The sequence below is a fragment of the Enoplosus armatus genome, chromosome 19 (genome assembly GCF_043641665.1).
Source record: "Enoplosus armatus isolate fEnoArm2 chromosome 19, fEnoArm2.hap1, whole genome shotgun sequence".
Classification (NCBI taxonomy): Eukaryota; Metazoa; Chordata; class Actinopteri; order Centrarchiformes; family Enoplosidae; genus Enoplosus; species Enoplosus armatus.
In genome coordinates, this window is record NC_092198.1 from 10,119,295 (window position 1) to 10,143,519 (window position 24,225).

Consider the following 24,225-nt stretch of genomic DNA (forward strand, 5'->3'; position numbering starts at 1 on the left):
CGAGGGCTCTGGTAATGACTTGTGACGACTGGGATTTGACATAGACTCCAGTACTGACACCACACAGTCACTGGCAGACAGTAGTTTTATCTTTGCTTACGGCCTATCCTGGTTCAGCGTGACAGAAAATGTCGTGATTCCTGGTTCAATCTTAAAATATAATGCATTGTCATAGAATACATTACCCAACAATATATAAAGTAGCTAATAAATTTAGCTCCGCCATCTACAAAATACTGCTCACACAGTAATGCATCTGTAAAAACTATCCAAGGATATAGTATATAATAATATAACAGCAGAGAGGGGCCATTCTGCTGCATAATGAGAATCTCCCACTTGAAACAGTATTTCTTCACTGCACTTTTCCATTTTTTTACTTAAGTAAAAGATCTTCTCCCACCCTTGGAACCAGGAGTCTGTAGGCTTTCACTGTAACCAAAGACAACACCAGCTGATTTTCACAGTTCCTCCTAGCTGGTTTGAAGTATACTAGTCACATCCTCTGATTGAGTCCCTAGTTGCAGGAATGAAAAGTTGTTGCTGCTTCGGTGTTGGGATGAAAAGCTGTAGCCTTTTATTTCTCCCGTGGCACATTGTTGGTTACACGTGATAGGCCAACAAGTCTACTGCGTAGAGCTGAAATGATTAGCTGATTAACCGATTGGTGGGTTGACAGAAAATTTGGATAATTGAGTAATCAGTTAAGTAATTTCTTGAGCAAAAGGGCCAAATATATTCTGGTTACAGCTTCTCAAATGTGTCAGCGTGTTTGGTAATTGAAGCCGTGGGCTCTGGGAAACTGTGACTGACACTTTTCACTATTTTCTGTCATTTTACAGTCTTCATTAATCAGTCAGCCAAAACAATAATTTATATATTAATTAATTTAATTAATAGTTGCAGTCCTACTTTGCGGTGTTGTTCAGGTCTGACGTGTTACAGGTTGTTATTCCAACAAAACACACCACACCCCATGAAGGTTGAAGGTGTGTTAGTGAATGCTGCACATGCCTTATATTGTTTCTCTTGCACAGACAGCATCCGTCTGTGTTTACTCTCGTCTTCATTATGGCACATAACTTAAAAATGGGTCTAAGCTTTAGGTTGTATCGCCTACAATGGTGACAATTTTGTCAAATATTTGCTGGTTCTAGCTTCTTATGTGTAATGATTTGCTCCTTTCCTCTATCTTATATAATTTTAAATGGAATTTGTTAGGATTTTGTACTGTTGGTTGGACAAAACAAGCAATTTGAAGACATCACCTTGGGCTCTGGGATATATTTTCAGGCATTTCATCAACTTAACATTTAATCGACAGAATGAAAATAATTGTTACTTGCAGCCCTACCATTTTTTGTATTACTTTGTGAGCAGCTTCAGCTCATTTCTCAAGATGTACTGTACTTTGATCAATCTCTGCAGACAAACTGCTGGCTCCACTCCAGTGATGTCTTCCCTGTGGTGGGAGCAGTGGCCCCTGCTGGTCGGAAACGGTACCTCTCCCCCAGGTTTCCTGGACAACAGTAGCTGCTTCAGCTCCACGCAGAGCACCGTACTCAACGAAGTCCGCTTTGGAGGAGTGCCAGTTGTGCTACTGCTCGATTTTGCTGTCTTTCTGGTGTGTGTCCGTCTGTCTGTCTGTGAGAAGATTGGAAATCTTGTGACCCCAGTTATCTGTGTTTCTTTCTGTATTGTCCTCATAGGCAAGAGACAATCCCTACCATAGTTCTTTATATTTTCTTTCTTTTACTATAAAAATTACACAAGAACATTTCTCTCATTATGCAATATTAAGCAATACACTACCCTTTTTTTTTACCAACCATTGCTATATTCGTGTCAAAGCATCTATATACGTTTTGCTTTGTATCATGACCTGATTGGCGCTTTTTCTCATGCCACCTACAGGTGTTGCTTATCGTCTTTTCTACTATCAGGAGGAAGTTCTGGGACTATGGGCGTCTGGCATTAGTTGCAGACAACGAAGGGTCAGTTCATGATCTCACACACTTCAAATGTTATTGTTACCATGTCAGGCGAGCAGTACCAGTAACATATTGCCTCAGACATTGGATGTGAAATACTGACCAGAATAGTGAGATGAATCTTTTTGTTTTTGTGTGAATAAGATTTAGTCCCTGACACTGAAGTTTGTGCATTAGGTTCACTGAGTCAACACACCGTCGCTATGGCCACATGTCATCCATTGTTTCCAGCATGGATGACCCTGAGAATGAATTGGTATGTAAAAAGAAACTCTTTCTCAGCATAAAAGAATAGCCTTACCAACCGAGATGAGTTTATGTATATCACATCTTGACAGAATGGCTTTATCAACATTGCTATTTTAAGATATCTATTTTCAGTCATTTTAAACCACACTTAGCTCTAAGATCATTTTTGTGTCACTGTCTTGACATGCTAATGTATTGATGTGGTTATAGTCTCTAGATGCTTTTGGGAGACAGAACTTGAACCATAAAGAACTTACCAAATAGCCATATAATATAAGATATTAATATAACAAAGTATTTTAGTGTAATCAAATTATCCCTCCTTCCGTTCAGGGATTCTGCTCTTGGCTGCCTTACATCGTCAGAATGGAGTGAGTGACTCTGTAGTTTGTTGTCTAATTTTGTTTAATTTTGTTATTGTTTCTCAACTTATGGCTCAACCAAAGCTATATTTATCATGCTGTGTATACAAGCCGAGTGTTGGTCCATTCTAAGTGTGTGTTGTTGTGTTTGTGTTTCAGTGAGGAAAAAATAAAAGCCAGATGTGGCATGGATGCTGTTCACTACCTGTCCTTCCAGCGTCATCTGATCGTCCTGCTGTTGGTCATAACTGTCACCTCCCTCTCAATCATACTGCCAGTCAACCTGACCGGAGACCTGCTGGGTGGGTTTGCACTGTTCTCTGTCTTTCAAGCAAAAAACTATAACAAAAAAACTTTCCAGTGATTACAGTCTGCCATTATAAAAATTACAGTTAGCTTACATATTTTTAAGGCTATTTTAAGAACAGATTATGGGTCAGGTGTGTATTTAGTGTGTGTTTTATGATGGCTTCAATTGTGAATCAAGCAATCAAAAAATCAGGAGCTGCACAGTCCACTTCATAATCAGTGACCTGTCCCTGATGTGGGTGTTTTTTTATCATATGTGATTTTTTTTATTTTTTTTTAATCCAGGGTTAGGCTGCTTGTATTCTGATCTTTTTCTGTTGATGTTCTTGTCCTTTTTACATTTCTACTTACAGTATGTATGTTTTCTTTTAAAAAATGCTGTTCATTTCTTTCAGGTAAAGATCCGTGGAGTTTTGGAAGGACAACTGTTGGGAATCTTCAAAAGGGGTAACTACTGTATAAGAGTATGAAAAAAAGTTTTGGCCATATAAACAAAAGTTTGTATTGCAAACAGCTTTGTGGTTGGTTGTGACAAAATGCTTCTTGGTGTCTCATCATCTTTGCTTCTAGAAACAACCTGTTATGGCTGCATACAGTGTTTGCAGTTCTGTACCTGACCCTGACGGTTGTTCTGCTGCGACATCACACATCACAAATCAAAGGCATGCGCAGAGAGACAGTGAGTCTCTGACTACTAGACTACTAAGATTTGATTTCATTAAAGTTATGAGCATCCACACTTTGTCTGAATGTCTCCCACAAATGCATACCTTTGAACTGTGTCCACATTACTTTTTTTTTTATTCTCTCTATTTATTTTACATGGGATTGCACCCGTCTGTCTATGAGGAGCTGAGCACATAATGAAAGCCTGATAATGGTTTATTATATTAAGAAGATGCTGAGTGTCACTCACCTGTGCTGATACTTGACTTCTCTGTGATTCTGTCTTTCTGTTTGTAGACCAGAAACACTTTGTTTGTGTGTTCAGTCCCTAAGACAGCAACAGAGGAAGCTGTAAAGACCCATTTCATGTGAGTAGACTAAATTGTAAAATTCAGTCGAATTTTGGTCTTTATGCAGTGAGTTATTCCTCAATGTCAGTACTGTTTCTGTGTAGAGAGGCGTACCCCTCCTGTCGAGTGTGTGCTGTGACCCTGGGCTATGACGTGGCCAAGCTCATGCACCTTGATAAGGAAAGGTAAGAAATCAGAAATCATGTGATTATTGTTTTTGGTGCCATTGAGTACATGCCAGCGTGTGCAAGTGAGCCTGCAAGACCTATTTACCAGCTCATGGCCTATAGAGTCGCACAATTCATTGTTGATCATGTATTTTTTTTGGTTCGTGCTACTAATGAATATTCTTCACCTTAACAATGTGTCTAATTTCTATGTGCAGTTGAAATTGGTTTTCTGTATTTACTGTATGGTTCAGTCTCATTCTTACTCTTCAATATTTAAATGGTTTCAGATGTTGTATGCATGTCTGCAGAGGAAATGCTTACTTTAGCTTTATATTTACTAAGTTTGTTTGTTTTCTTCACCCCAGAATGCGAGCAGGAAAAAACCTGCGCTACTATGAGCGTGTCCTAGAGACAATAGGGAAACCTGAGCTGATTAACCCCCGTTTGTGTGGTCACCTCTGTTGCTGCGCCAGCTCTGAGAAGGTGAGATGATCCAGATGATAAGAAAAATACATTTCGTGCAGGGTGTCTGGATGCTTCTAGTTTTTATCTTTTATGTTACAATTTGGGTTAAGAAACATAAACGTAAATACCACATACAGGTTTGCTGCGACTACAAAGCTCAAGATCTTGTGATAAAGTGAAAAAGGCTGTATCAGCTGAATTAATGTGGCAGCAAATGAAGCAAGCATGTGAACTATTGTACACCAAGATTTAAGAAAAGGTGGTTTCAAGTAAAACATATGTAATCTGTGCGACACCTGTGTTTCTTCAGGTTGATGCCATAGAGTACTACAGTACTAAAGAAAAAGACTTGCTGGGAGAAGTGAGGAAGCAGGTAGAGCTGGTGCCACAGCGCCCCCTGGGGATTGCCTTCGTCACCTTGCAGACAGAGGCTATGGCCAAGTTGTGAGTACCAATTTAAAGGTGTCTGTATTTATGTTTGGCATACTGCCAATTTTTCTGCCATGACTAGTTATCTGGCAGCACAGAAGCATCATGTCGGCTGACTGTGCTTGTTTCTCTGTTAGTATGTTTCGGCTCTGGCCTGTTCAGGACAATGATCTCTCGATTTTATTGTCACCACTTGACTTTTTACTAGACAGCTATGGGCAGCTGTTATTGTTGAAAGATAGCTAATGTGTAACCATTTTACTCACTTCAGCATCATGAAAGACTTCAATGCCCTCGAGTGTGGAGGCACAAACTGCTGTTGTGGGAGGGTGACCCAACCTTCATCCAACTGTGAAACTCTGAAAGTGAGCCGGTGGAGGGTCAGCTTTGCACCCCATCCCAAAAATGTGTATTGGTAAGGTCTGAAACACCACCCCGATGCACAGTATGTGTCCCATGCAGATCATATGACTTGGTATTTATATTACTGGGCTGGTCAATAATTCGATATTATCATTAACTGACTTTTAGTGGAAGCATATGGTGTTATTGTTTTACAAAAGTCTGATGGCCGAATGAATGATTCCAATTTAGTTGTAATTACACAAAATGAACAGTGGAACACATTTCATTGCATTGATCTCCAGTTAGATTGTTTTATATGTGATCTTGCAATATGGCAATATTGGTTGCGTGAAAATATTCTTAGTAATATTGTGAACATTGATTTCAACCATATGACCCACAGTTTTGACAATGTATTGCCAAGACCACCCTTCAGTATGTAGCAAATTCAATTATTTGTTCCATCCTTTATTTACTATAAGTTACTGTACTCAACAAAAGCATAGAAAAATACCTTCATATAAAAAACATTTCAATTTAGTTACCTGAGGAAGAGGAAGAGGAATCTGTGTGGAACTGTCGTCTGTTTTTCCTACAGGGACAATCTGTCAGTGGGGGGTTTTCCCTGGTTCTTGCGCTACGTGATGCTCAACTTCTTCCTTTTCTTCCTGCTCACCTTCCTCACGACTCCCACCATCATTATCAATACCATAGACAAGTTCAACGTGACTCGCCCCATCTACTATCTCAATGTAAGACTCACACACGCAGACACACATACACACACAACAATTCTGCTCTCAAAGCTGTAAATCTACAGTTTTTGTTTTTCATCCTAGAGCCCCATCGTCAGTCAGTTCTTCCCCACTCTCCTGCTGTGGTCCTTCTCTGCGCTGCTGCCCACAATAGTCTACTATTCTACACTAGGAGAGGCACACTGGAGCAGGTATTACACACACACACACACACTGGCAGTGCAGTGATTGGTTTCTGTTTGCAGAGGAGAATGTTTTGATCCTGTACCGTCTGTGTCTCAGGTCCAGCGAGCAGCTGAGCATGATGCGTAAGCTGTACTTCTTCCTGCTCTTCATGGTGCTCATCCTCCCCTCACTCGGACTCACCAGGTAATTTGCATTACCATCAATTGGAAGCTTTTCCCAGCATCCAAGTTAATTGTTTATTTGTAGTAATAATTTAGTTGTAGTTTACTGTAGCAATCAGTGTGTGTCAGATACAGTAACAAAAGGGGAACTTCTTCACTTTAAAAAATGAGGAGGTATAAAATACCAAATATAAAAGTGAAAGTTGGCTGAAAGGGATTCTTCCCAGGCTAATAAATGCATTTTGTGGATGCAGGTAGAACCTGGCATAACTTTTTGCTATCTTTTTATGTTTCCCTCCTTTAGTCTTGCAGTGTTTTTCCGCTGGTTGTTTGATAAAGAGTTTCTCTCAGATGGGAAACTGAGGTTTGAGTAAGTAATCCCTCTTTTTTTTTGCGTCTTGCTTTATGGAATTGTAATCAAAAATCAAAAATTGACCAACTAATTAATGTGAATCATTTTCAGACTATTGTATAGTGCTCTCACATTGATAATAAATACAGTATAAAGAGAGAAACATCTAATTTCCAGGCTATGTCAGTTTTGCTGTCAACTCACATCATGCAGGTTCAGCTATATTCAAGTTGCGATATTTGACCCACTGTTGTTGCAGACACTCAAGACTGCATTGTTTTGTACTACTACTAGTTTCATATTTTAAAATATTTGGTTGTAATTTTATTCATGACTGTTTTTCTCAAGTGAAAAGTGTGTTGTGGAAACTGACATGGTTAGAAAAATGTGTGAGAAACACAAAATAAGAAAATGTTCTCACAGGTGCTTTTTTCCCCCTTTCCTTCCTCACACCAGGTGTGTGTTCTTACCTGACCAAGGGGCGTTTTTTGTCAACTATGTGATCACGGCGGCCCTGGTGGGCTCTGGGATGGAGTTGCTGCGGTTGCCAGGGTTATTGCTTTACACCATTCGTATGGCGCTTGCTCGCTCTGCTGCTGAAAGGAAATATGTCAAGCAGGTTTGTAATAGCATTGTCCAGTAAAGGAATGACACCTCAAAGTCATTGGTGTATTCTGCATCTGTATCAGCTACAAGAGTCCTGCTCAATTATAAATGATTATTTAGCAGTGTTATAGTGATAATACGTGTTTATACATTACATACATTTTTTTTAAATAAATGTCTTGATCTTGTTTTGTGTTTTTAAGGGTTCATTGTTAGTGTTAGTGTTTTGTAAATGGCTACCACTTTTAGAATCTGCTTGCTCCGTCAAGGCATGCAGGGAGAGTCTTTGGTCAGGTGTTCCAGACTATGCAGGATATGTAAACAAGTGTAAATATGCCTGTAAACACATGGGAAATGTGTTATAGAAATGTATCAAGTTCTCTAGACAAAGAATGATCCATGTATTTTCTGACCAAGCAGACGTATACTATGCTGTCTTTTCCTGTAGACTTGCTGAAAAGTTTAAGAGGAAGAAGAGAATATTTAGTTTGTAGTTTGCTTTATTTTATCTTTTTCAGCCTCACCTCAACATGTCTTTTCTTTTTTTAACATCTGTTTACAGAACCAGGCCTATGAGTTTGAGTATGGAGCCATGTATGGCTGGAGCCTATGTGTGTTCACTGTCATTATGGCTTACAGCATCATATGTCCTATTATTGTGCCTTTTGGTGAGTTAGGAGAGCTGTACCCAAGCATGCCCTCACACACACTCAACACATTCATGTATGGTATATGAGTAGATCTATTTGACATTCTCAGTGTCCCGTACATACAACCTCTTCCTTGGTGGGGGTTTTTAACAGCTATGTGTTTACAGGTCTCCTGTACATGATGCTGAAGCACCTGGTGGACAAACACAACCTGTACTTTGCCTACCTGCCAGCTCGCCTAGAGCGCCAGGTCCACCTGGCAGCTGTCAATCAAGCTCTGGCCGCGCCCATCATCTGCCTAATATGGCTTTACTTCTATTCTGTCCTCAGAACAGGTTAGAAACAAGTATGAGGTTCTTGTTTTTTTAAATTTGTTTTTATAAAATGTTACACATACATTTGTCACATGGTACAGTTTTGAAACTGAACTCCTGCCTAAAATATTGCATAAGTGTTCATATTTCAAGATAAACTTCTAAAAGGATTAATCAGCATGTTTCTCTCAATGTTCAACTAACTGCAAAATCTGTGATCATATTACATAATAAGTAATATTTCTATGCCACTATGTAAACTATATGTGTGTGTGCATGTGTGGCGTTTCAGGTTTCTGGACCTCCACATCTCTATTCACATTGGTGGTCCTGTGTATCACTGTCTTTATCTGTGTCAGCTACACCTGTTTTGGCCATTTCAAGTACCTCAGTCCACACAACTATGAGGTGAGCATTTGCTTGTGTGCATACGATGTCCCTTCTTTGTCACCCTTCACACTGAGCCCTCATATTGTTTGCATTCTTCTGCAGGTGAAAGAGGAGGATGAGGATACAGCGAAGGGAGTGGAAGAAAACACCACGGTACTATACTTATATACTTATACTAACAAATTCAGACGTATTTAGGACAGGCCTCATCTCAAGTTAACATACCTGAACTTTGCTGTGACTTCTATAACCCTATTTATCATCCTCATGGTTTGTTATTCATTAACAAAATAAAATACCAGGTCAATGTTTTCTCAACAATACGCTAAAGACCTGATTGTTCATGATGAGCTGTTCTTGCAGTGAATTCAATCTCGCAGGCCAAGTTCATATCTGACTAGTTTGCCGTGTACATTTTCAGGAGCTTTATCTTTCCCTAATCTTCAACATTCTTGGTATTGAAGTCATAGATTGGCCATTACATGCAGCATTGCATCACACACATAAAAGGATCAAAGGATGCACAAAATGAATATTGAGAAAAAGAGCCCTTTTGTTTGTTTCCAGGACTCATTTCTTTTTTTATTGTATAATTACAGGTCTACCTTCCCAGAGTGCTTAATCCCAAATCACCTGCCAGCGCCCCTCAGGAGTCTCAGCAGTCCTACGGCTCTACAGAGGGCAGCCCGGCCTACTGCTCCAGCCCAGTGGAGGACAGCAAGTCAGATTGCTGAATCAGTGTATGTCAACACTGAGTCAAAACTTCAACTCCTTCCTTCACAATGTCTTGAGTCAGACACAGCCTGACCCATTGAGAGAACATCTCCAGGTGGTACAAGAGAAGAAGGTGCAATGGCTCCCAAAGACCAACACTGTGCCGTCCAACTTCCTTAGCTTCTGCTTTTGGAAAGCTATGATTTAAAGGTACCAGGGAGGACAGAGTGTTGAATTTAAGTAACTTTCTACAGGAAAGAAGGTAAATAGGAATTGATTTGATATTTGTATCGTTATTTGCACTTGATTAGCATAGCACACACATCAATGAGAGACCTGCTTCTGTTTTAATCTCACCCGTTATAAAGCTTTTGTTGTATTTTTCTGTATCAGACCTCTTGATAAGGACCAATTCACCAAAGAATGTCTTGCCAAAACCTGCAATTTCAAACAAGCCATGATGTTTGTGAAAGAATGCTGGAATTAATTTGTTGCACATGCCAAAGCTAATTATGCAAGTAAGACCCAAGATAATCAAGCCAACATAACGATGCTAGAGGTGGACTAGCAGAGCTTGCTGTTTTTGTCCCGTTTAGATTTCTTCACAGTGCCTTTTCTGATGCCAGAGGACAACACCTGCCAAGGGAATAACTTATTAATGTTATATTAATGTTAATAATGCACTTCTGTATCAAGAGAGGCCTGTCTTGTTTTTACTAACAAGAGCTCAGTGTTTTTACTTTTGTAATTAGACAAGAGGACAAATACTTATATCAGTATTGCATTGTATTGTTTTGTAACTAAAGTTTCATTTTAATGACTATGATGACAACCCTTTTCTTCAAATAGGTCAAAGTTTATTTGTATTTAATGTGCTTTGAAGTTACGTTTTTACAGCTTTTTTGAATGTGCATTTTAACAAGGAACAAAATCCTGAAGGCAAACTTGTAACTGTACAGTGGTTGGTAGTAAGAGTGTTGAAGTTAAACAGGTAAAATGTCTTCAGGTTGCGTAAGTTAAGAAGGACTCAACCTTAGCTTTGTATATGGTAATTAAAATCTTAATGTTTTAACAAGCTTACATGCAGTTTTAAAATACAAAGAAGTGGAACAACTTTACAGTTATGAGCATGTCTTGTCATTAGAGGGCACTGTTGAGCTGCAGTGGGGTAGCTTAACCTCTTAAATATTTATACAGCAGGGGAAAAGGACAAATGCACAGTGTTGCATTGAGGATTTCTAACTTATTCTGACATTGGTATGAGCCAGTTTACTGGCCGACAATTCCAGTGGCTCCACCTCCTCACCTGATCTTTCACTATTGTCTCCCTTTCTGTTCCCTTTCCTTTCACTTCCTCTTCTCCCTGCCCTTTTCCCCTTTCTCACCACGGTACCTGCCTCAGCTGAGAAAGACCTTTATTGTCATTTGAAGGCTTTTAGTGTGCTGTAGTGATTAGCACAGTTGTTAAATATGGGTAATGAAGTGCTAAGCTAATGACATATCAAGGTTATGATGAAAAAGGGGTTTGGACTATTGGATGAGGATACCCTAATAGAGCCTCACAATATAAGGAACAGTAGAAGTGGTTCTTAATAGCTTAACAACAGATGAGTACTTCCTGGCTCAAGCATCTGACACACTTTTCTCTGAGGTTTATTAAGACGTGTACACTTAGACTCACAGGCTTTACACACAGACTATCTACATAAATAAAAGAGCTTTAAAACCCAGATTCACACTTAATTTCACTGTAGCTGCTGCCAATAATGGCATATTTAGTTAGTGGTCACACGAAGTTTAAAGATTGTTTACAAAGAGACTTATTTTAACTTTTTTCATATCGATGTGAATTTTGTAAGATTTGTAAGAGTGCACAAAGGTTATTGACTGTGCTTTACCCCAAATGTTGGACAAAGATTGAGCATTACAAAACAATCTCACTTGTTTACTCTTTCTCAAGTATTATTTCATTGTGTGTGTGTGTGTGTGTGTGTGTGTGTGTGTGTGTGTGTGTGTGTGTGTGCACGCATGCACACATGCAAGTGTGATTAAGCAATAAAGACAGTTCTCAGTGCTAAATGATCTCCAGCATGCTGAAAGTGATAATAAAATCCACAAGATAGCCGGGTTTTTAATGAAAATCGATTAATAACACAAACATACACTGCGTGACTCCCATGCAAAGAGACTTGGAGACAGATTTGAACAGACATACTTCAACGAAGTCACATGAGAAAGCTGTGCAGGGTCAGGATGCGGGGCCACTAATAACTTGCAGATATTCTCATGTGGTGCCAAGGATGAGCTGGGAAAGAGATGAGTGTTTGATATTAGACACCTGATATACTGTCTGTGGGTTGCGTGTATGAAATGTGTGTTTAATGCACTTACTGCTTGAGAGGACTGTCTTCTGTGAGCTCAGTGGAGCAGGAGTAATGTGGATGTTGAGGCTGCAGGAGCCTGGGAAGCAGCTCTGTCCAGCAGCAGCAGCCAGAACTACAGTGTACAGCTTTCCAAAACCACACACCAAACTTTGACCCGATGTTAAACACAACACAAATAGACTGGCTGTGTTTCGGTCCATGTGGTTCTGGGCTTCTAGTAATGGGTGTGTGAAAGTCTGATCTGAAGTTTGATCCAAGTACATGCAAGCTGGGAGCGGTTTGTGGCATCATGTTAAAACAGCTCATTGATGTTTAGTTTTGTGCAAAGGTATAATGCTCTACACCTGAACACCTAATTCCTCAGACACTTAAAGGGAAAGTCCAGTTAAAAAAAGTATGGTGAAAATCAAAGCACCAGAGGCTGAGTTATTCTGACCTTTTAGTCCCTCACATGATCCAAAAATCCAGGATCCTACATTTCCCATAATGCAACGTAATAGCATCTTTTGTTAGACTTTCACTGCCTGGTAAATGCCCAAATCTACAGAGTCTCTGAGAGACCATAGAGAGAAAATAAATATATAGAGGATACATTTTACTACATCGAGCATTAATGTTTCCGTTACTCAACACTAAACAAGGCTGTTCTGTTGTGCGGGCTTTGTGTATATACACTTATCTCATGCCCACAAATTATTGTATTGTATCTAAATGTAAGTAACACTGTCTCTAGTTTGCCTATAATTGCTACCAAATTCCATAGTTTTTTAGAGGAAATGTCTTGGGAATTATTAGAAAATTTACAGACCAGAATATTCAGAAATAACAGACCTATAAAATAAGTGTTTTAAAGGAATATTATTATTTGCTTTCCTGCTGAGAGTTAGGTGAGAATGTTAAAATGGATAGCTTATCTTATTTTAGCGTAGTCCGTTATAATCTTCTTGTCTGCTGCTCGGCAAGAAAGCAAATAAGCATATTTCCCATAATGTCATCTATTCCTCCACAGAGTTGTGACCTATTATGTTAGCAGAACATTTTACAGTTGAAAAATAAGCATTTAAAAATATTAATGAGACACTGTTGCTACATTATCTCAAACACATCTTTAACTTAATAATAACTTTTCTGCACTGGCATATACACTGATACGGATATATCTGCAATAAACTAATATTGTCCGATATATTAGTCTAGCCAATTTATCAGTCTATTTCTAATCTAAACTGTAAGAGAGAAAGTGCGGATACTGAATAGATTTAGCAAATACAGAGAAGTAAATGAGGAGAGTATTAAGGAAAAAGTATATGCTTTGAAATTCGAGGAAAAGATAAAACCTATTGATGATAATTATTGGTTTTCCAGCAGTTTGAAACAGCAGTGATTTATCCTGTAAGGTATTACTAGTTTACACAACACGCCCTTCTCCGGATCAAAATATTTATCCAGTGTTAATCCAAAAACCTCAGTGAGTGTGTTTGTGTTTAGGTGAGCAACCCACTGAACTCAGTGCCCTAAATGCATTCTTGGTATTGTTGTCGTCTGTGCTTTTGTATACCACAGACACTATTATTTAGTTCACTTCACTCCCTCTCTCTAAGTATTCACTTAATTCTGCACTCCCAGGCCACTGAATTTAAGAAAGAGCCTCTGTGGTTGTGTGTATGTGTGTGTGTGTGTGTGTGTGTGTGTGTGTGTGTGTGTGTGTGTGTGTGTGTGTGTGTGTGTGTGTGTGTGTGCGCACACGCGCACACATATGTGTGTGTATCAAATAGGAATTAAACCCATTTAGAGTTCTGAGGTTTTGGGGTCATGTCACCACCAAGATCGATGGATGTGACCTCTGACTGCTCCAATTTGTATATAAACACGGCACTGGCCAATCGCAGCATCGCGTGGGACGGTGCCAACCAATGAGAGTGTCTGGCAGCATCGTGCTCTGTGGCACTCCCATCTTTTGTCCGTCAGGATTAGTGCCGTGGCAACGCTGGTCGCCTGGGAGGTGAGTTTCCCAGAGCAGCGGGTCCAGGACAGAAACGGGCTGCTTCACTCCAAGTATTACTTCCTTCCCGGCCAATTGGGAAACAGAAGTGGAGTGGTGTGTATGTGTGTGTCACTCCAACTCCAAAACTTCCACCTAGACTGCCAACTCTAATGAGGTGCCATCCTGAGCCACAAGCTCAAAGTGTGTTTGTCTGTGTGAGTGAGTGGGTGGGTTGATGAGGGGCTGTCCTTATGCGCTCTCTTCTGTGTAGGGTACTCTGTAGAAAAGTCACCCCACTCTCCCTCCCTTTTCTGTTGGTGGACTACATTAGCCAGAAGGGCGGAGGGCCAGACAGCTGAAATCAACGCTGCTGATGAAGCATGTGACTCCAGACCGAGGCCCTTTTGTTTGGACAATTACAGCCGACACACAGAGCCCTGAAAATGCAGTGTGGCATGGGACGAGGCAAGCATGGGAATGAATGGACATTAGGAATTATTGAAACCTGCCTGTGTTCTTTTCAGAATGCTGTTCTTGAGAGAAACTGCCTGCAGTGGGTTCTTAAAGTTACAACCCTTAATATTTTCATGAAATCAAACCCCATTTTTTAAAGTATTTATAGTCTGCATTTTCTCTGCAATAGCCATTCGATGTGTCAACATTCTGTAATTACCTCCCATACAGAGTTCAAATTATTTTTTAGAGTGGTTATTACGAATACAATTGCAGAAAAAATGGCACCCATAAATAGTATCAAAAATGGGGTTTGATTTCATCTAAATTTGAAGGGGTTATAACTTAAAGTGGTGAGGTTAAGAATGAAGACAAAGATGATAATACAGTCATCCAGCATGAATGAGAACACGGCCCTGCTTTTTGTTGTGTTTTTTGTTTTGTTGTTGTGCATGTAAATTAAGTTCCCACCCTTACATACTTGGATTTCGGGGGCCTTTAAGTTGTATGGCACAATTGAATACGGTGGGATCCAAGACTGTCAAGCAAGGTGAGGGACCAAAATAGGATCACCAAGCACAAGATTAGCTCAACACAGGCAGACTGTCCAAAATCATTTGTTGGAGAGTGTCCAATTATGTTTTTCTAAGTGTAACTTAAGCCAGCTTCACACTGCTTATACTGGCTAAGACTGCTGGATCTGAGCCAAGATAAACCAAACAACCAATGTTCGTTTAGTGTCTTTTAAACAGGATTTGCTCCATACACTGCTCAGAGGAACCAGTGGTTTCAGCTCTACTCAGTCTGCCTGTATAGAGTATAGACCATGTGTTGAGTTTGGGAAGTTACATTACCACTATAAGCAACTGGTAATGAATAATAATATTTATAAAGAACTAGTGAGGAAGGTTTTGGCAGTTTAAGTACATTAAAGTGTCTTAATAAAATGGAGGCTCATGGGGATAGGACAGGATTCACCTTTGAAATCAAGATGCTGGAGCATGTGGAAGATGAAAACTCTTTGGTTGGATCAGATATGAATGAAATTTGTGAATGAAAGCAGCTTTTGACAGCATGGGAAAGAAAAAATGGATGAAATACTGGGAATTTATGAACAAATGTTTGAGCAGAAAGAAAATCACCAGTGGTGAAGACAGAGAAAGCAAACAGAGGTGTCACACTCACAATTACGTTTGGCAATACCTTTCACAAACACCTGACCACTTCTTAAGATATTAAGGCTTAAACTCCTCAACCCTAAAACAGACGCACACACATACACACACTGTGCCTAAATCCTATTCATGAAATTGCAGTAAGCCCAAAGGAAGACAGCCTGCCTAATGCTGAGAGTTCATGTCAGGCGCCAGAACGTTACCTTGAATTATGGTCAGGCGAACACCAACACTCACTCTCATGCTGTTTCCATTTCCTAATACACTGACAAACACACACAATGATTGTGTGTACATAGGAAATGCACCCTAAGATGATTTCCTAGAACTATTCACTCCTATTCCCATGTACCATGCAGTCACGTTAGAGGGATCTAAGCATGCATCCTGCCAGCTGTGCAAAGGGCTTAACTGATTCTGTCTTCCAGACACGTTGGTCGAAAAACTTCCAGACAAAAAGCTGCCAGACTCTTTGGTTCGTCCTCTCCTCTGCATGCTTCCCTCTCAATGGGCTTCATGGGGGAAAGAGAGAGACAGAGCGCTTGAAGGCTGCACACAGAGCCCACACTCACCTCACAAGAGCTTTAGAAATGTGAGTATCTGGCTGTAAGAAAGAAGAAAGTCACTAAATTATTCCACAAACTACAACAAAATGACAGCAACTGTGGTACAGCAGTTTTCCACATACTTCCATTTTAAGAGACTAATATACTGCACTGTATTATATGTTGTGAGAGAGATTTGCCTTATTACAAGACATTAATGATGGCTGCATTCCATTTAGGTGTTCCCTGCTTTTATACATTGATGTATTCCCACTGTCACAGCTTACTGGTTACATTTAAATGGAATGGAGCCATCATTAATGCCGTTGTCTGCCGTAAAAACGGCCATCGTCCTAAGGATCGTTTCTGATATTATGATTTTAGTTGTCACGATAGTGACACATATTATTGACTTTACTGACTGTTTTAGCAAAGTGAAATCCAATCCAATTTATTTATTTTACTTATTTCATAAACACTTCTAAAAACAACAACAGTTGACCAGTGCTGTACAGTTAAAAAAAAGAAACATAAAACAACACAATAAAAACCAAAAGACCAGTTTAAAAGACGGAAGGACATTAACATAGAAATGAATGTTTGTACCTAAGCACCAGTAGTTTAGGGTTTTAGATAAAACAATGAATTTCCCCGAGAGGGATTTGTGTTCTCTGTCTGCTGTTCTGGGGACAGCTTCTTCTTCCTCTTGCAGGCACACACTTGAAAAGATGGGGCATGACGTCACTCAAACCAGACTCGCGCGTGGTCTGCTTTGTATAAACAGCACAAGCGAACACACCCAGAATGAGACGTTAACAATTTTGTTTTGTTTCTGTTTTGACTGTGACATTTAATCACGACACGCAGCACTGAAAAACAGTTATTTGCCAAAGGAAAAAAAAGAGAAAATTAAGAAAAAACGTTGCTATGACAACCAGCGCAACAAGGCTTGTTGTCATTAGCAACCAAACTAGTGTTTGGACCTGAAGGCTTTGGTTAGTTGTTATGTTAGATAGCAAGTCGTTTAAAACAGCAGATAACGTTAATATATACGCCATATAAAGTCGTTTCTTACATAAACAATGGACTCAAATTCGTTATACTATTCTTTGGAACTCGTTGCCGGTAGCGGATGTACTTTAAACGTTGAGCAAAGAGCCGCTCTGCAGGCTTCCTTGGTGATCATGAAGAAAAACTACAAGTTCCATCGAGTGTTGTTTTGGGGCAAAATATTGGGATTAAGGGAGGATTATTTTATCGCTCAGGGCAGAGGAGAGCATGAGCTGCAGGATAAAAAGAATCTCTACAGGTAAAATAGCCTCAACTGTTTCATTGTGGACACTTTATGTCATGTTTATACAAATGTGAAATACTTGTTTGTGTGTCGTTTGGTCTGTTAACACCAGTTTCAACTGCGTGGACTGGTTCCTGCTCCCCCCCGCCACAGACTCTATGATCGAGGAAGTGTCCAAAGCTGCAAAGGGCCGCTTCATAGGAGACCCCTCTCATGTGTATGAGCATCCTGGCATCCGCAGGCAAGAAGAGAGGGATGGAGTTGTCGAGAAGGAGGTAGTGGTGAGTATGAACATAGAGAAAATATTGAGCTGTAAACTGAAACTCAAGACCAAGTGCTTCCAAGTAACATGGACCAAGTGCTATTATAGTGTTCAGTAGTACTGCATCAGAGCAAGATAAATCTTCCTGTAGGTAGTTCATAAATATAAATCTACTGTTATTCAATCAGAAATATTTTAGCACGGTATTATGCAGTGGAACTATCACTAAAAAAAGCAAGGATGGATGTGGGACCAAAGTTAAACATACAGTAAAAAAAAACTGCAGAAGAGACATTGTCCTATTTATTTAGGCTCACAATATGTCAGGTCAGCTAACTCTGCAACAAACAAGTGTTTTCATTCATGAAGAATTTGTGCAAAAAGAGAATTGCAGCTTAAATCTCCAAGCTGAGGTTTTTAGTCAGCAATTTATTTTTTCTGGCCAATACCAACGCTATCTGTGCAGACATTCCAGCTCAGTGATGGAATGCTCTTGGTTTCAGACCAAAGTCAACGAGGAGAGCAGGCTGGCTGTGACGATTCATCAGATCGATGAGGAAGTGTCTGTGGTACCGCGTGGCGCCTTCGTCAAGAGTCCACATGGCCTTGTCCAGATCAACCGCAGCTTTGGTGGTAAATATATATCACTCTGCCACATGGTGTGTGTGTGTGTGTGGCTGGGTCTCATTGTGGAACATCAACACTTGTTGCTACATGTGAATGACCCTGAGGCATTTCATAAAGCATGGTTCAAATGTGGTATTTATTTTTATTGGATGGATATGACAAACAACATTTGAGGAAATATTTCATAACACTCAAAATTATTTGGTTAACTTGCCAACGTGCATTGTTCCTCAGGTCTGTCTCACTCAGAAGCAAGGAAGCTTGACAACTTCCTTCACTTCAGCACACCAAAGAATCCGAAGAGGAAGTCCATCCTGGAAATGAGTGATTTGAACCCAGCAATTGACTTCCTGGATGTACTGAGTGATGATGTTCCTAAAGGTGAGACCACAGAGCTCAGTCTATCCCACACTATAACCAAGTGTCAGCAGTTGTTTCATCACATACAAACAAATACATCTTACAAGATTTGTTGCAAGTATTGAAGTACACACAGACATCATCAGCGTTATTTTAAGAGATTTTGTAAGGAAAACCTCGAAATATCAAACCAGTGCAGAAAAAAGTCATTCTATGATGTGGAACCATTATCACACAGCTAATTTGAGCCCTGTTATTGAGGCCTTTACATGCCTGTGGTACAACATTAGGTTTTTCTGTGTAATGTAGCATGGCTGTGTTCCAACTGCCATGCTACATTACAACTAAATGAGGTGTGATTTTAGCACAAATCATTATGATGATGATTCAACTGACTGAAAGTCAAGAGGGGTTTCTTCCAAGTGGAAACCACTGAATCATTTAACAGTAAAACGGTCGGTTAAGCAAGACTAAACTGATTAAATAAATTCCTAAAACTTCTGATGTCAACTGTTTTCTGGGAATATGTTGGAAGAATTTTCCTTCAATTTGGCCTGTTAATGAGTTTTTGTGCACAGTGGTCTGATAACTAGATGACTACTGTTGGATTAGAAATACCTGGCCTTTTGGATTCAGCGTCCATCTACTGTGAGTCTGGCCTCAAGTCCTGGGATCATTTCCCCATGAAACTGAGTAAGAAAAAAAACAGGACATAAACCAGTTCATGGGAAGAGGACCACCAGAAACTAAACTGATGTCAAATGGGATTGCTCACATCTGTAGGAAATCAATTGAAAACAATATCAAGTGTTTTAACCAGTTTCAGCTCATTTATGATGCATAACTACTGCCAATTACTATCCAGAGTACACAAGTACATTTTTCAATATTAAAAATGTTAGTGCATTATGACAATGAACTTGTGGAGATGGGTTTGCCTTTTTTGTGTATCAGAATATATCATTGCATGGTAATGTAGTTAAAAGCATGAAATGATGATGAGTCTTTCAGGCTTGTGCGTTCAAATTCTGGTGGGAAGCTCAGACATTTGAGCTGCTGAACAGCATTGCATATGTTGGAAAAATCAAACCCAGGAGGCAAACAATAAGCAAATTTGAGTACTGAGAAAAGAATATTGTTAATTTAATCGTTTCTAGCAGGTTTTGATGTTGGTTGCTCAGCTGGATGTACTCCAGGCCAGAGTCAGTGTCGATACAGTGTAGCTCTGGATGTACAAGTGTATGTGTGTGAAAGAAAGATATAATGTTTAGTGCCTGTGAGCAAACATGCAACAGATGTCTGATTTAAGAGGGCTTCCACATGTGTATATGTTTGTGTGTGTTCTTTGAGTTGAAGCGGATGTCTGCAGCGTCATCACTGCAGCAGACATTACACAGCTGTCTCAGTGCCACTCTCGCTGCAGCCGTCTTTACAACACATCGCATGCGTTTGCTGAAAAGGAGAAAGAGTTAACTTATTTTTTTAAACAGGACTCTGGAGAAAATGTGGTATGATGTATCTCCACCAAAAGACAGGTGCTTTCCTCTGAGACCCCGAGTCGGGCTCCCCCTCTTTTCAACAGCAATCCTGCAAACTGTTTCCAGCTCCTGATTTATGGCCTCAGGTTTCTCGTCCTGCAGCAGTACAGTTATAACCTGGACACCACATGTTGCATGTTACACACCAATCTTCTAAGCCGTTTTGGCTTTTAGTTGAATCACACATTGCCAAAACGTGGTGCAACAACTGTCTTATTTATTGGAATCATTTCCCTCATGTAAAAGAATCAAACGGCTGTTATGTTTACTTAGTAGCAGATTGAGCGCTTGTTCTAATCCCTTGGTTTTGGGTTCATCGTCACACCCAAACATATTGAGAAACAGGTTCAACTGTAGATATCAAAAGCACAAAGGGTTGATTTATTGGTGTATCCCCTGGTTGCCTCTCGCATGTGAATAGTATAATCTTCTTAGACTGATTTCCAAAGATTACTGCAGCCTCTATTTCAATTCAGCTCAACAGTGCGGTCAGAGGACATGACGTGGCAGCCTCCTGCATTCAACATCAATTGTTTACAACAAGTCTTCTTTGTTTGTGTGTAGGATCTTGGAGTCTTCAGTTTGAATGTGCTAGCAAAGTGTGCGTGCTTCGCAGCCTGTTGTGGCTTGGCCTGACCATCTATCATGTGCCAATGACACCACAGCATGGACACATCTACATCGGTGATGGGACCAAGAATTTTGACCTTCCCTTCATGCTATAAAGAGACATCTTACCCATTTCAAGCTTCAAATACCTCATGTTTCTCTGTTGTCCACATCAACCCTCTAAACATATTAAATACAACATACTGAAGGACTTTTTGTTTGTCTGATCTTAAAACTAATAAATATAATCAAAGTTGTGCAGTTTGAATCTACAAGCTTTTTTCCATGTAGTTCTCATGCACAAAAGCTGTTCTTATACAGTAAACACATGTTGAGAGCCTTTTATTTGCACATCTTTGTTGTGTTGAGTATACACGGTCAACATACCACCTTTGAAAGTGTAACACTGACCCATTTGATGCTCACATTAAGCTGTCAGAGAGTTCACTTAAACGGCTTTCTGAAAGCCAACAGACAGAATACATGGTTCTGGGTGGGGCTGAGCATGATTCATTAAGAGCGTGACACAGCTTAATAAACAAAAGGGTGAATAAATACAGATGGATGAAGCTTTTAGGCTGTTTCTCAGTGCAGTATGTCAAAAGTCAATCTACTTGGAACTGCATCCTTTCAGAAAAGGGCCCACCCACTCTCGTCCAGTTGCTGTGCTGATTCGTCAGGCTTTCTGTCCTTCAGTGTTTTATGTAAAGGGGCTTGGCCCCGTAACGCACATTGTCCTTGAGTGCTGGGTGGCCAACAGACATGCGCTTCTTACACCACTTCAGTCCAGCTCTATAGATGGGTTTCACCGAGTCAATGGACCAGCGGGTCAGGTATCTGTACAATAAAGAGCATATGTGGAAGAGAAAATTATTGCTAGCTTCAGCTGCACTGGGACTAATGCTGACAAGTGATAGTTAATCCTGAAAAACACACATATATTATTACCTGTTGAGTTGCGGCTTGGGCCTCTTTGGGACATGGCCCTCTGGAAGTTTGGGTTTGTGGTCAGGCAGCAGACCTTGAACACAGAGAAACACAGAAGTCACGTTTATGTGCGTAATTTAACCCTTTAACACCGGGTGTGTTGTAGAAGACACATTTGCAAAAGCGCACTTTGGATTACCATACTTACGTCACGGTTTGCGCTATCGGAAAAATTCCAACGGTTTCTAAAAGCTGAGACGTTTAGGTTTAGGTTTTAAAGGGTTAAAACCTCAGCCTCAAAATGTCCACCTGGACTTTTTTGCTTATTTTGACTGAGAGACGCGAGTGAAATTACCGTAATGACACCATATTGGCTGTAAAGCGCAACATCTCAGCTTTCAGAAACCGTTGGAATTTTTCCGATAGCGTAATTATGGTAATCCAAACACTCAGTGTTAAAGGGTTAAATGTGTCAGAGACTCTGTCATCACAAACAGCCAATCATGAGTAAAGCAGGTCCAAAAAGGTGCAACAGAAAGAATTTGCTGGATTCTACAGATGCCACTACAGATACAGGTGGTTAACACTGACCTGCTCTCTGGGCCATCTGCACACAGATGGCAATCTTGCGATGTTCCTCTGGACAGAGACCTGTGATCCTCCTGGGCAACAACCCTCCATCTGACCTGATGAACTGACTGAGCAACAAGACATCCTGGAGGGGCGTTAAACACAAAACCAGACACTTTAAAACGACTGATCCACTTTCCATAATGTCTGAGATCCTTTGGTCTGTACATGCCTGTGGACATATTTACCGTGTAGTTGTATTTGTGCTGCAGGTTCCATCTGTAGATAGGACACTTAGCTGTGGGGTTTGGAGGCTGTGGTGCTGCTGGAACGTCCAGTATTTGTCCCTCAATCTGACAGAAAATCAACATGACTACAGTTAGTATAATAATAAAAAGCTATGGTAGGCTCCTTGTCAAGTTAACCAAATATTTACATGTGTAGTAAGAGAAAGTGTTTTTCTTATCTCTCCCACTATCCTATCTCACTGTTGGTAATAGAGGTGTGCCAATGCAGGTCAAAGGAGTTGCCCTTGTTGCATCTCCTCACATCTGACAGAGCCTCTCCTTTGGAAAACAAGGTGAAACTTGTGCTTCTATGCTTTGTGTTGCTCTCGTGGTTGCAATGATGTAATCTTAACCCTAACCTGACACCTTTAAAATGTCAATGCTGTGTAAAATTACTCAATAAATATCTTTTGATGTTTTTGTTTTCATGATGCATAATGAAATATATATATATATATATACTACAGAAGATAGACTGCACGCACAATATCATTATCAGTTCCACATGACAGCCTGGTTTTACTTACCACTGTTGTTTTACCCTCATGATTCTCCACCACTGTAAAAAAAAAAACAAATTATGATATTAGGCCTTAATCGTTAATAAAAATAGTAATATTTTTCTTTACTGTCTTCCTAATATTTGAAAGGCTCCAAGTGATACAATTATTGGTGGCAATTAGTTTAACAGCCAGTAAAATCATTTAGCTTGAGTCTCCAACTAGTTAAACTAGTTAAATCACAATTGACAACAAATGGTGTTTACATACAGTGATCTTGACTAAAACTGTGTTTAGGCAAGGTCACAATTAGCACTTTCTTATATCTTTATTGAGTAATTAAATGTCTATATATATATATATCTATATATATATATATTTGTTTACTATGAAATGGAATCAAAACCATATTCTGTGCAAAGCTGTAAAAATATTTAGATACATAAACCACCAGGTTCAGCACGTGCAAAGTCAGGAGGAGGAAGAATAAAACGAAAAATTAAACCAACTCTGGTTAACACACTCTTTTAATGTGTGCATGCGACTCTCGTTGCCCTTGTTCATAGTAACAACTTTTGTTTTCACAACACACAAAATGAGAAGATATCTAGGAGTGCCTCAGAGGACGCAAGGCTTATAGATACTCTTCATATTTATTGTTGCGATGAGGCGAGGTGCATGTTGTACGCAGGTCTTTAAAAGATGAAATAACCGCGCTGGGATGCCTGTAATCACTGTCAGTGTCTTCACGTTGACATGCTACAGTAGCTAGCCTTAGCTCTTCTAACACTGATGGGCTAAACGTTAACGTTTGCGGAGTCTCACCTTGGCGGATGCCTCGGCTCTGAACAGTTATAGCCGGTAGCTGGGGAACATTTATCCTCTGTTGAACCTTCACGTTGGCACTCGTAGCACCTAATTTTGAGCCCGCAAATGAGGTCCACACAGTCCTAAACATACTGCGGGCTGCCATGTTTAATTCCTGACCTTCGCCTCCGTCTCTTCCTGGCTAGTACTCTCGCGAGAACGACAGCAGCGACACCCTTGGTGTAGACCGTTTATTACATCGATGGTGGCCAATAAAGGACGAACTCCAACTGAAAGTAGGTTAGTCAAGTAAAAACAATCTACTTGAATTGCCTCCATGTCCATGTATGACATGTGTTTGAGTTCAATGAACTGCCTTGATAAAATGGTTTCATGGCCAAGAGGAAATTCCTTTTTCCAGAGTCAAGTCCAGATAAAT

The 24,225-nt window shown here is 40.0% G+C and overlaps 3 protein-coding genes across 3 annotated transcripts; 2 read left to right on the forward strand and 1 right to left on the reverse strand.

Moving 5' to 3' along the window:
- The first annotated feature begins 1,453 nt into the window (after positions 1 to 1,453).
- Positions 1,454 to 11,448, forward strand: tmem63a (transmembrane protein 63A). Its single transcript, XM_070925466.1, has 22 exons — positions 1,454 to 1,624; positions 1,915 to 1,994; positions 2,169 to 2,247; positions 2,574 to 2,611; positions 2,762 to 2,904; positions 3,307 to 3,358; positions 3,482 to 3,590; positions 3,875 to 3,945; positions 4,032 to 4,112; positions 4,463 to 4,580; positions 4,873 to 5,006; positions 5,263 to 5,406; positions 5,935 to 6,088; positions 6,176 to 6,282; positions 6,374 to 6,460; positions 6,743 to 6,808; positions 7,247 to 7,409; positions 7,959 to 8,064; positions 8,214 to 8,381; positions 8,653 to 8,768; positions 8,853 to 8,903; positions 9,350 to 11,448. The coding sequence occupies exons 1-22, from the start codon at positions 1,454 to 1,456 to the stop codon at positions 9,482 to 9,484; spliced, it is 2,373 nt and encodes a 790-aa protein (XP_070781567.1). The 3' UTR covers positions 9,485 to 11,448.
- A 5,639-nt stretch (positions 11,449 to 17,087) lies between these two features.
- Positions 17,088 to 20,811, forward strand: rsph9 (radial spoke head component 9). The gene is made up of 5 exons (XM_070926186.1): positions 17,088 to 17,314; positions 17,412 to 17,580; positions 18,065 to 18,194; positions 18,423 to 18,569; positions 20,651 to 20,811. The coding sequence occupies exons 1-5, from the start codon at positions 17,088 to 17,090 to the stop codon at positions 20,809 to 20,811; spliced, it is 834 nt and encodes a 277-aa protein (XP_070782287.1).
- Positions 20,812 to 21,022: 211 nt separating this feature from the next.
- Positions 21,023 to 23,952, reverse strand: mrps18a (mitochondrial ribosomal protein S18A). Its single transcript, XM_070925975.1, has 6 exons — positions 23,805 to 23,952; positions 23,007 to 23,038; positions 22,441 to 22,545; positions 22,214 to 22,337; positions 21,644 to 21,716; positions 21,023 to 21,532 (listed from the first exon to the last, which is right to left on the reverse strand). Exons 1-6 carry the CDS (start codon positions 23,950 to 23,952, stop codon positions 21,388 to 21,390), a joined length of 627 nt encoding a protein of 208 aa, XP_070782076.1. The 3' UTR covers positions 21,023 to 21,387.
- Between the last annotated feature and the right edge of the window lie 273 nt (positions 23,953 to 24,225).

Coding starts and splice junctions, on each gene's coding strand:
- tmem63a (XM_070925466.1), top strand. CDS start 1,454: ATGTCTTCCCTGTGGTGGGAGCAGTGGCCCCTGCTGGTCGGAAACGGT. Junction 1,995..2,168: donor TTAGTTGCAGACAACGAAGG/GTCAGTTCATGA, acceptor TTTGTGCATTAG/GTTCACTGAGTCAACACACC. Junction 8,904..9,349: donor GAGTGGAAGAAAACACCACG/GTACTATACTTA, acceptor GTATAATTACAG/GTCTACCTTCCCAGAGTGCT.
- rsph9 (XM_070926186.1), top strand. CDS start 17,088: ATGGACTCAAATTCGTTATACTATTCTTTGGAACTCGTTGCCGGTAGC. Junction 17,315..17,411: donor GATAAAAAGAATCTCTACAG/GTAAAATAGCCT, acceptor TGTTAACACCAG/TTTCAACTGCGTGGACTGGT. Junction 17,581..18,064: donor TTGTCGAGAAGGAGGTAGTG/GTGAGTATGAAC, acceptor TCTTGGTTTCAG/ACCAAAGTCAACGAGGAGAG.
- mrps18a (XM_070925975.1), bottom strand. CDS start 23,952: ATGGCAGCCCGCAGTATGTTTAGGACTGTGTGGACCTCATTTGCGGGC. Junction 23,039..23,804: donor GAGCCGAGGCATCCGCCAAG/GTGAGACTCCGC, acceptor TTTTTTTTACAG/TGGTGGAGAATCATGAGGGT. Junction 21,533..21,643: donor CCCAAGCCGCAACTCAACAG/GTAATAATATAT, acceptor TTTATTGTACAG/ATACCTGACCCGCTGGTCCA.